The sequence below is a fragment of the Pinus tabuliformis genome, chromosome Q, assembly GCF_031772625.1.
Source record: "Pinus tabuliformis cultivar Carrire ecotype Pingquan chromosome Q, CPIR1, whole genome shotgun sequence".
NCBI classification, from domain to species: Eukaryota; Viridiplantae; Streptophyta; class Pinopsida; order Pinales; family Pinaceae; genus Pinus; species Pinus tabuliformis.
The window spans coordinates 237,485,539-237,498,147 of NC_142296.1; the positions used below are offsets into that span (position 1 = coordinate 237,485,539).

The 12,609-nt window shown below is 40.1% G+C and overlaps 1 protein-coding gene across 1 annotated transcript in view; it reads right to left on the reverse strand.

Moving 5' to 3' along the window:
- The window catches only part of LOC149219067 (transmembrane 9 superfamily member 2-like), a 120,654-nt gene that overhangs the window by 65,686 nt on the left and 42,359 nt on the right, over nt 1-12,609 (reverse strand). Inside the window, exons 2-6 of the mRNA XM_089384247.1 lie at nt 5,578-5,618; nt 4,838-5,423; nt 4,521-4,658; nt 4,102-4,258; nt 3,497-3,981 (exon numbers count right to left, since the gene is read on the reverse strand). Of these exons, the coding sequence (XP_089240373.1) occupies nt 3,497-3,981; nt 4,102-4,258; nt 4,521-4,658; nt 4,838-5,423; nt 5,578-5,618 (1,407 nt within the window). The remainder of the gene's footprint in view (nt 1-3,496; nt 3,982-4,101; nt 4,259-4,520; nt 4,659-4,837; nt 5,424-5,577; nt 5,619-12,609) is intronic.

Consider the following 12,609-nt stretch of genomic DNA (forward strand, 5'->3'; position numbering starts at 1 on the left):
AAAAGGCCTTAACGGGAGGCCCTTGGTTCTGGGGTTCGGCTGGGCTTTTTCTCACCCCTTGGTTTCCAGACTTCGACCCTTCTACAGCTGTCATCACCAAGCTTCCCATTTGGGTCAGGCTCCCGAATCTTCCGGCACATCTATGGCATATCTCTGTCTTCTTAGCCATTGGAGACACTTTAGGACGCTACCTGGCTATAGATTCTTCAAGAAAGGAAAATGGACTCTACACCTACGGCAGAATTTGTGCAGAAATAGATATCAGCAAAGGACTGCCGGATCAGATCAATCTCAAGATTGGAGATTTCCACTGGACACAAACCTTGGATTACGAGAATACAGCCTTCCGTTGCCGCCATTGTCATCAAACGGGGCACCTCCAGAGTACATGTACCCAGTTCCTCGACAAAAAGAAGAATCTGAAACGCAAACCCAAATCCAAGAGCTGGAATCCCTGTGTGCCACCCCCTCCTATGGACGATACAGATTCCTCTAGTTCGGATGAGGAGGAAATTGAAGCAGATGGGTAGAATGATGAGATTCCGCTGGACGCTCCCTCAGTCGGTCCGGCAGTCCCCTCTGCCCCTCAGTTCTCTCAGAAACGTTCTCATATACCTTCGTCCTCAGACTCTGATAAGGATATTCCGCCGCCAGAGCAGAATAGTCTACAACTTGTTATGGCTCAGCCAAACTCCACTGGATGGGTCAAAGTAAGCAAGAAAAAAGGCAAAAAATGTCGTGTGGCAGTAACTGCCCTCTCGGGGTAGATATCTCTGCTTAGTTCTAGCTTTTTGTATTCCCGTGTTTTCTATGGCCCTTTCCTTGATTGTCTCTAAGGAGCGAGGTTGATAGCCTTTCACCTACAGCTCCCATGCTTTTCTGCTTCGCTTGCATGCAAGCTTGATTGTACTATACTTTTCTTTTCTTAATAGAATTAGTCTTACTCGGAAGATATATATATATATATATATATATATATATATATGTTACAAGTTAAGTAGGTCACAGTCACACGCCAATCTTAAAGATAGTTATCTCAATGTTAGAATATAACAATAAGCCTCTTTTTAATCCACACGTGTCAACAAAAAGGCCTCCAAGGATGACAACATCCTCTAAAAGTGCATGTCTCCAACAAAAATATGCCATCGATGAGTCAAGAAAGGTGCTCCTCACCCAAAACCACATCTCGTCATCAAAAGGTGTCCAATTATCAAGCAAGGGCTCCCTCAACAAGACGTCAACATGAATCAAGCCCACATCATCAATCCCAACCATATGAAGAGGACATCATAAGGCTAGAGCATGACATCATCATCTAGAGAAGCGTACCATCCTTTCTAGAGGGATCTCAAGTCATCATCATCAAATTCATTCAGAAATAGTGCAACATCCATCAAGGTGTAATGCCAACCTAAGAGCATCCTATGATCTCTGAGATATAACAGCTCTCCAAGCAACACCTTGGCTCAGATGTGCAACATTTCAAGCTTTGGAGAGAGAGGAGAGGATCATCAATAGTTTCGGATACATCCCAAGCTCGACGTCCTAGCTCTAGTGTCCAATGTGGTCATCAAATGGTTTTGGACGTCCTCTCTGAAGTGCCAAAGAAGCATCATACAATCCCTCAAAGAATGGTAGTTGTACCTGGGATAAAGCAAATGAAACATACTCATAAAATCAAGTGAGATCATAATCATAGGTGCAAGAACCATAAGAGTATAAGAGTGGACCATATTTAATGCAAAAGGAAAAAAAAGTACTTCACACAAGGATCATCTTCAAATATCTTCCTAGCTTATAGTTTGTAAACAAGTTACCATGTTTAGATATGGGAAGATTATGAAAAGGCCCTATTAGGTGCTCCCAACCCTAAAGGGAGAAACAGTTCCTAGGCCAACCCATCAATCAATATGTGCAAGTGGTCAATGACATGGTAAGGATTTACTTCATGGAGGATACCACAGTGTTTGTACCAACTATGAAATTCCATCATCCTTGAGTGCTATGATGCAAAGAGGGAGCAATCGTGGAACTTGAGTTACACCTTTCCTCAATCAATTTTTACCGCCCCTCTTGTGTGCTTTTTTCTTCATCAATTTTCTTTTTCTTGCATAGCCTGTGTTACATGCTTATATTAATTCAGTGACCCCTTTAAGATGAAATGTTTCATTCTTCATCAAGGGTGGGATATTCAAACTTCAAAGTTCCTTTCATTTTGATAGCTCATGCATTAGCCAGGAAGTAGGTGAGGACTAATGATGGGGGTAGAGCTCAAGCTAGGCTTTTCTCCACACACTTTCATTTACCCCTGCCAATCTTTTGCATTTTAACATTATGGCACATGCTTTTTCTTTTCTTTCTACTACAACAACCTCTTAGGGCAAAGTTTCTGGGCCCCTAATGAAGGATGAGGAAAACAGGGAACCAATACTGATGACAGATAGCAATAAACCCGAAGATGGGACATGGGTACAAGGAACAGATTGAAAGTGTTGAAGTATGGATGGCCATGGACATGCAACAATGCAATATCAATTGGTGCCTCCTATATCTGCCCCTCCCAGGCAGTGGAAAGTAAGGCCTCAAGGGAGATCACACTGGACTAAGGGCAAGGGATAGCCACCAAGGTGAAGCATGGGAACAAAGATATAACCAAAAACAATCTATCATCCAATTCAACCTGTGATCCATACTAGAGTGCCCTTAAATATTAAATTAAAGCACTTGAATATGAAAACAGTTAATCTAGCTTTAAATAAATGACCACCTTCATCTGATGAGGAAGCTAGATGAATAAAGCACTGATCGGAGCATGGATGGAAGGCATTTGAGACTAGCTATCTGTGGATCATCATAAGGCTGCTGACTGGCAAGCTGAACAGTTAGAAGAAAAAATTTCTCCTAGGGGTTACCCACTTGGGTGGGTAATGGAAACTAAGTAGATTTTGGATTGTGGCTGCTTGTGTGTTTAGACCCATATATATGATAAGGGCCTCAAAAATGATTAGAACTTATGGTGACTGTCTGATAATGACCATGGAATCTATTTGAAATTTTGATGCTTACCTTCAATTATCACTCCCCGAGAACAACGCTTTCAATTAAGTGTTACTGAAAATAATACAACTAACATGAATGAATGGCTATATAGGAATCTCATCTTTTGTAAACAACCTAATTACCATCCACTAGAGAACATGTAAACAAAACAAGGTATAGCACTACCACAACAGGAAATATTCACAACTCTGTACCCCGCATTATATTTTACACCCAAGTAATACTAGCATTGACCAGACAATAACAAAAAAAAAAAACAGAAGATACACACAATAAAAACTATTCACTCTCTTCAAGCTTGATAATACCTATGGTGGTACGAAGCACTATGTACCTAACCAAAAGAGTGTTATAAGTATACATGAATAGAAAATAAAGAAAACACATTTCACACGATAAGTTTGGAAACTGTATATGATGTAAGCAAGCATACCTCCACCACCATTCATGATCCTCTGCTGCAAGCTGAAAGTATGTTAATGCAATTGTAATAAACGAGGTAACAATGATGAGGATGATGAAGACAATGAAGAGAATGCTATATATTGTATAAATCTTGTGACCCCAGATACTTGCAAAAATGTAATATAGCTCAATATAAATGGCACTAAATGGCAAAAAGCCTGCCATTGCCATTTGAGGAACAGTCCTCCTGTACCATGGTAATGGTGGAATCTCCCGGGGATACTTTGTGGTACGGCATGGAGCTTGAAACTCTGCCTTGCTGTTCTTACCAGCTATGCCGCCCAACACGAGCAAAGGAAAGGTGATTAGTGTCCAGATGAGAACAATCACAACAATAGTACCAAATGGCAAGGCTGCTGTGGCATTGTATGCTATTGCAACTGTGTTCAGGAAGGAAAAGGTTAAGAATAGCGGCCCACAAAAGAGACAACCTGTAAGCAAAAGGTTCCTTACCTGCAGCAAAAAGTAGGAGATGTTAGTTTTCAGTGAATGGATAAAGCTAGGATTATATACTTTGAGACTAGAAAGCCATATGAGTAATAGAAAAGAGAGCATGCAAATTTTTTTCACTACCCAATTTCGTCCTTCAAGTTGACCATAAAAGGAAGCTGCAACGTAGCCTGCTATGCCAGATGTAAGAGCATATATAACAACAAGAGCAGTATATAGGGCTCCCCTGTTGTATGGATAGAAAACACCCACCAATGCAAGCACAAAGATAAAGATAGTACTGCAATACACAGATGAAGAACATCACTTTAGAAAAGGTAAAGTTCAAAGCTTACAATACTCTATTACGATTCATTCAAACAGAAAAAAATAACCTCCCAGAGACTTGTTTGACACTGGGACATTTGGGAGAAACATCCAAGAACAGAAATAGCTCATTTTAGAAAATCTCATACCATAACACTCCAAGCAAAATGTATTAAGAAAACTTACAAGCACTAAAGAAAAGCAAAATAATCAAAAATCAACCCAAAGTTACTTACAGGACTAACAGCTGAGTTCCAGAGCCAAGAACAGCAGAAAATAGAGACTTGTGTGAAGGATATCGAAAAACATCTCCATGAATGTACTTCCATCCTGTCTCCTCTTGATCATCCATTGACTCCTCATCACGAGAGTATCTTCATAATCATAGAACAGGGAACAAACAAAATGAATATGCACAGCAACTAGTTACAAGACACATTCATTCATTAGTTTTTATGCAAAATGAAAGATTTAAGGATTATCAATTAATCTCTATTCACGCTTTGAAACTCTTAAAAGTTAAAATACATTAACAAAAACCAAGATACATTACTTGATAAAATCATTCTTCAGAATGCGCATGAGAATTGTGGCCAGGAATCCTGTCAGGAGAAGAACAGTTACACACGAATTGATAATGGAGAACCAATGAATTTCCAAGTGCTGTGGCAAAAATGAAGATTTCGCATATTTATCCATTCGGCGTTCAAATAGGATGTCAGTTTTTTTCCACTTAACAGAGTACATGAACTCAACCTCAATCTCTTTGTCCTCGGTAATATCCACAGTGTACTGAGGATCTGTATGCACACTGATTTCTATGACTCGGTCATCGTTATATAGGACATCAAAGTGCACATGTCTGTAAAGCAAATGCCTAGGCTTCTTCTCATCACCTTTATTTTCATTTTCAACCTTTCCAACAAAGCCCCATATAGGCAGATCATCATAGTACATCTGAAAGTAGTAATCATTCTTAACAGCATGCCTGAACTTTGCTAGATCCTCTTTTGAAAGCTTCTTCTTGCAAAGGGAGTTGGTCTCTTTGTCCACCCGGAATTTTAACCGATACCTAGCATCAACCATGCGATCACCATTTAAGACTTCTCCAAGAGCCTCCTTCTTTTCAGTCACGTGATCTGCAATGGTGACTCAATACAAGAATGCTTCTTAGGACCAGGATGTGCAGTAACAGCCCTTCATTAAAGCTCAGGAAAATGGAACTCACAATCTTCCACAAACTACAGTACTTGTCAAAGGAAAAAATATCAGAGTTTATAACTTTATACCAACCTGGAGGACAGAATGGCAAATCAAAATAACGATATGTCTCACTGCAAAACCATAAAAAACTCCACATTAGGAAGGGAATATCTATAAAGTAAACAATTCATATACACAGTCAATATAGATGTCTGGTTCTCAATTAAAAAGATCAATATAATAGAATCTCTCATGAACGATGAAGTAAATTTTGAACAAGTTAAATCTTGTGAAACTGCAATACTAGCATGCTAAAGATTAAACAGAGATCAAATCAAACATAAAAACGGATCACTTAAAGTGCCACTAATCACATAAACATCTAGATTCCAGATCCAATGTCCCGACTCGTGACCCAGATATGCGTTTCAAAGACCAAGTTCACAATCTTTAAAGATTCAACAGGCTATTAACTTATTTGCTCACATAAGAGACTAATCCAAAATACTCCCTTCAAAATTAGTTCAAACTTAGTTTCCACCCACTTATGTTAGAAGGATCGATAAATTTCTAATCTGACAAACTAAGGATGACAGGAAAATTCAATGATCCAGGCAGTTTTTAAACTAGTGTTCAACCTAGATATAAACACTTCAATTTACCTGTGAAGGTATGCTGCTATTCCAAGTAAACTTTTTTAAACCAGAGTTTTGCTTTTTTCTAGAAGTCATTACCAGAATTTTACTTACTGTAACTTCTGACGTTATATATAGCCCCCTCTTACTAGGATTCTTCTCTCCTATTGACCAACGACATGCTCCCAGCTAATCTTATGGTCCCATTGATCCCGTTTCCATCTTTTTCTATCTGCTAAAAGGAAAAGGTGGAGAGGAACAGGCAGCCAAGGAAATCCGGAGCAGGTGGACTGTTGAATTCCCCTTTCTCTTATAGCTGGAAGCTATAATAGAGTGAATTTTTGTATGATTGCTGGAGAATGAAATCAGAAATTTGATGAAGTAGATGGATGGCAACACCAAAAAACTTCTAAGCTGTAAGATTTGAAGCCAGCCCCTTATTCAACTGGGCACTGAAAAGGGGTCTCCAAAATACCAAGGGTTTGAGATCTTTTGAAGAAGAATTATTTTTATCCTGCCAGCAGATCCATCCTTCCTTTCTAGTAGCTTGCTATGTCACAAGGTTCACTGAACTTCTCAACCTTGAGGTTCAAAATTTGGTGAACCTAAAATAAAAATTTGAGGTTCATTCAAGTTTGTGGAACCTTGTGGGCGTTGACAATGTCATTTCTTTTCCCTATCCCATATAAACCTCATAATTTATCCTTTGTAGTTTCCATGTCCATTATAACATTTTTAATGTTTATTGATGTTGCTTTTTTACTATTTTATGTTATATTCATTTTGAAAATATATATATATATAAAATGAAATATAACATAAAATAGTAAAAAAGAAACATCAATAAACATTAAAAATGTTATAATGGACATGGAAACTACAAGTGATAAATTAATCTCTTATAAACCTTGTAATTTATCCTTGTAGTTTCCATGTACATAGATATATATTTGAAAAATGTATAGAGATGAACCTAATGGTGAACCTCATCTGAAAATTCAAATCCAAACCAAACTTAATTGTTGCCAAACCTAACCCCGGATGCGGGTGGGCATTGACGTGATGGAGGTTACGATCCGGCAGACGGGCGCGTGGCAAGCCCACTGGTTCGCCGGCGGAAGGCAGGTACTCACCTCTGGAACAATTAAGTTGATGGGCCGTCACCCTACGCGACATTTATATCGGTGGGGAGGCCGAGACACCAAGAGTTTCAACATGAAACCTCCGGCCCCTGTGACCCCGTCCTCAGTTGAGAATTCAGATGCTTTGATTTGGAATTGTGGTGCTCTGTCGGTCTCCATGTCGAGACAGCTCTTGCCTGTAGGTTCTCGCTGTTCGCCGGAAGCTGAAGTGCACAGCCTTCGCACCACGGTTGGAAGGCGCTGCCCGCTGGCCTCCTGCATTAGTTTCATCCCTGGATATCATCACTCGCACAGCCCATTCTGTGCTCAGCTCCTCCCTGCTCTGTTCGGCTTTCGCCCCCACCTTCCTCTGTTGGGACCCTCTCTCATTTCCGCCGGCTCTCACGACTTCTGTGTTGCAATGCCAAAGCTGAGGCACCGTATGAGATGCCGCAGGGGAGGCTCCAGGCCTAATCCCTCCCCTTCCCCTTCCTCTCGCTCGTCCCCCTCTCGCAATCCCAGTGAAAGTGCTCCCCATCGTATTCGTGGAAGTGGTCAAGCTCGTCGCCTCCCTCCCTCCCCGCGGAATGTTACCTTCGCCTCTCACCATTACATTGAACCTCGGCCTGCTTTCGTCGCCTCTCCCCCGTCTTCTACACCCCCTATCAGCTCGCAGGCCTCCCCTTCTGTTCCGCCTGTTCCTCTGCCCGTAGATAATAGTCCCTCTCGCTTGGCTGATGAAAGCAGCTCTGGCCCGCTCCAGAACACCGGGACGACTGCAGGCGAGCGTGAAGCGGTGGATGACGCTCCTCAAAGGGTTCCCGATCCAGATCTTGATGACAAGGAAGGATGGTGGTGCAGAATTGAAGAGGAATCGCCCTCGGGTGACTATGGACTCTAGCGCTACTGCTTTTTCTCGCCATCATGTCTAGTCTTTTGAGCATTTTGTTGGTTTTGTCGCCTATGTATCTAAGCGTGTCTAAGCTGATCTCTGTAGTTAAATTAGTTCTTAATCTATGTACGAGTCGGTTTCCCCTAGTGGGCGGCTCAGTTTTTTGGCTCACTGTTGTTAAGTCAAGGTTGGTTTCCTCTTGCGAGGCAGCTTTCAAAGGCTTCTCGGGCCGGTTTCCCCTTGCGGGTGGCTCAATTTTTGATATCTTGCTCACTGTATGGCGGCACTCTAATGCCTAGAACTCTTTGTACCATATGTTACATTAATAGATTTAAGCTTACTTAGAAAAAAAAAATTGTTGCCAAACCTAAACTCAAATCCAAATAGAAGGACTCAAGCTATGTCACAAGGTTTGTCGAACTTTAACCTTCAGGTTCGAATTTTGGCGAACCTTAAAAAAAATTTGAGGTTCGGCGAACCTCATAGTCATTTACCAAGTCCATATATCAAAAATCATAACTTCCTATCACAACTCAAGCTTGTAATTTATCCTTGCAGTTTCCATGTCTGTGATAGAATTTTTAATGTTTACTGATGTTGATTTCTTACTATTTTATAGTATAATTCATTTTAAATTAATATATATAGACGAACCTAATGACGAACCTCATCAAAACATTCGAACTCAAACCGAACCTAATCATTGTCGAACCCAAACTCGAACCCGAACCATGTGACATTGGACTCAAGTACCACGTACTATAAACATGAAGCCTAGCAAAGTCCATGTTGTTGATGTATTTATATTTATGTTTATAATGATCATTGTCCATAGTATGTACTGTTAGAAATTTAGAATAAGTAAAAAATAAGTCAACATGCATAGTTAGTAACTTAATAAAGAGAGTCAAAAGATTCTTGGTGTTTTGTCTTCAGACTCCTATGAGACTTTTGGTCTTCCATCTCTCCTATGTGACTTGTGATATGTATTAAAACAAGATGATAATTAAAATAAAATATTAATGTCCAAAAATGACAACAAAAGTCGACCAATGGGACTAGAAGTTGCAGTTAGTGTGAATACAATGCGGGACCGTGAAAGAAACTCTTATATCAATACTAAAAGCAAAAGAAGCAGAAAAAAGTGTGTAGCTTAACTAAGTGTCTACCTAAGTTAATCATTAAGTCTAACCAAAAAATACAATAGTATAAATGGTGTAATGATACAATAGAAGGACCAAATATTGGAATAAGGAAGAAAGAAAAGGAGATGATGTCAAGGCCTACTAGCCCTAATGACCTGGGGGGGTTGTGTGAAGCACTAGTTCGATATTGGAATCGTCGATCACTATGAAAAGGTCAATGCAATGGCAAATTATGTCCTCTAGGGAATGATTGATGCCAAGGAGAATTGGTTATCCTAGGAGCATACGAAGAAGGCAGCCCCACTCTCCTACCATACAAGGTCGAAAGACAGAAACTCCAAATAGACCCCTCGCTTCTTGGATGAATCTAGGAGTAGTCCAAAGAAAGGGGAGCACCCTACTTTTGATCCATTTGGAGCTAGTTCATTTATCAATTCAATGGTGAATGGTTTGTGCCCTAGTACAACAGCTCCTCTTAAACCTCCAAGATATAGGTTAGTCACTTTAGGTGGGAGAGAGGAGTTTGAGAAGAGAATCATGGCCCCAATAATCTATTGTATGAAGTACCCAATGATCGTTCGATCACTCGTTGCTCTGATCGAACAAGGCAAGGTAACCTAAAAGGACAGGTTGATCCTCTTGGTGGGTCTCAAAACAAGGTGAGGTAATTAAGTTCTAAAATCTTTGGTTATCTCTCTCATGAAGAGAGCAAGGCATCTCTAGTCATGATACCAGAAGAAAATGGAGAGGGAGCATCTTGAGTCCCTGTAAAGGTAGTGGTAATGTTCTTTTATCACATTATAAAAGGAGCACTTCAAAATGAGATGCATATTACTCTCACAGTCATATTGCAAGTTCTATCTAGCCATGAGATATGGTGGTCAATCTCATTCTGAAGTTTGTGAGATCCCACCCGAAATTGACCTAGGGGGGATCCTAAGTGGATGCATCCAATGCCTTTGCGTGTACAAGGGACATATAAAGATTCCTATTTCCCCCTTTTGCCCAAGAGCCAGCTTGAGGTCTAAAGCAAAAAGTTTTTCAAAACCTCCATAGAGTGCATTGCCACTATTCCCTAACCAAGAACAGCCTGAAGAACATCTATTTTAGCAGCATTGCTAGGGAAACAAAGTTGAAAGGTTTCTTTCCCTGAGAAATGACAAAGATTCGGATCTGATTCTTCATGGTGAACAAGCACAGAATGATAGGCTTTTGGATTATTTTCAAGAATATCACAGGAAAAAAAAAATCACTTGGCAACTCCACTGAATTTTTCATGGTGAATTCCAGGGTAACTGCAAGGTATGCTCCATTTAATTTCTTTGCTACACATGGTTTCCAAATCCTATGCCTGGTGTTAAAGAATGCTTACAATGCCTTCCTAAGTTTCAGGGAGAAGATGAAGATAATCCTGCACAACATTTGAAGGCTTTTTCACATGTTTGTTTATGAGCTTGGAGATGTCATAATGAAACCTTTTATGACGTCTCTCGAAAGAGATGCAAAAAGATGGCATGAAGGTTTTCTTGCTGCAAGTATATTATCTTTAAGAGATTTGAACTCAAAATTTAATTCAAATTGTAGGAGGTTTTATCCAGCTGAGGATTTATTGGAATATTGCTACAAAATGGATTTTGAAGTACAAAATCATTACAGTACTGATGATGAAGAAGATTCAGCTACCAAATGTCAAGGAGATCTATTTGAAGAGAGCATTTATGAACATATACAAGAAGAATTTCAAGAAGGTGAAGGTATGTTGTATGCTACAAATGCTCCAAAAAACATAAGCCAGCAACCATTTGAGAGAATTGCTATCACATATTGTTCTGAGGAGGTCACTCTCCAAAGAATTGTCAAGAGTTTTAAGTACCCTCTGCAGCTACTGGAAATCTTCCTGGAGATATGGTTGTCCAAGGAAAGAGTGAAGAGTTTCAAATGCCTTCTGAATTTGTAGCTGGAGGTACACAAAAGTTCGTATGCAATGATGTATTTTGCAGTACTACGTTATCTTGGCATGTTCCTCGCGACTACAAATTTAAAGCTGGATTTTGTAAATAATATGAAGAAGATTATGCATCTCAATCACCGAAAGAAATCTACTAAGGGATTGGATCCAAACCCAAATTTTCAATCAACAAGAATTTCTAATTCTTATATTAATAATAACATAATGAAAATGAGTTCATTTTAAAAATTGCATTCTTAGAAATTTCCATTGGTAAGCCAATATATGATAAAAATTAGGAAGATTATGATCTGCTTGGTTCATGTTACCCACCAAAATGGGTAACCCAATAGGAGGAAATTTTTCTCCGACATTTGACAGCCAGCCGGTCAGCCAGACAGCAAGCAACCCCTGTCGGCCACCGTTAAACGATGATATGCCACGTGCCTCTGCCACTCACATCAGCCATGTGCCTCTCACCATCTGGCATTAGCACATGCATGAAGGCCGGCTGCTATTCAAAAGGTATTTTGATCATTTTGCAATCAGGTGCTTATAATTGTTTGTTTTGAGCATTTAGTATGGATAATGGGGTGATCCAAAAGAGTTACAAACCCTGACCATAGTTTTGTTCTCCCACTTTACAAAGGGGTTAATCTTTGACCCTAGTCTAGAGGGACCTCCCTTAAGGCCCTTTGGGTTATAAGAGAGGCACTACGTGGAAAGCCATGATTGAGATAGTGTGCTCCATTTTCTCTATATCATACTTAACACTTTCCATCCCACATTACAAGTCTCATATCTCACCTCCATCCTTCAAGTACAATTTGTCATTGGTTCTTGGGGATTTGGCACTTATATGTTCACATATTAGGAGTAGAGCACGGGAACTTTGCCCTGGAAGGTTGATGCAGCTAAAAGGAAAGGAAAAAGCATATCATGGCCACAATAAAACAAAAGAAGAAAAATCAAAATGTGAAAGATGGTCGGGACATAAAGATTAGCATGTAGCATGAGCTCTACCTCCTTCACATGGCCATCACCCAGTTCCTGATCACATGATGCTCTATTACATCAAAAGAAGGAACCATTGCATGTCCCAACGCCGATGAGCGATAAACTAACTTATCCTAATGGGGTAGTAAAAATGCTATATCATACAAAGCAAGCTCTAACCCTTGAGCTATAAGCAATTATACAAGGAATAATCAAGAAGAAGTAAAAGGCGCACATGAGAGGTGGAAAAATCAAGCCAAGCTGGTAACTCATGCATCCATGAATGCTCTCTCCTCACATCTATACGCTCAGGATGTGGACCCCCGCATCAACTAGTCCCTTTGACCATGGCACTTGACCACGAGTCTTCTCCCCGCCATTACCA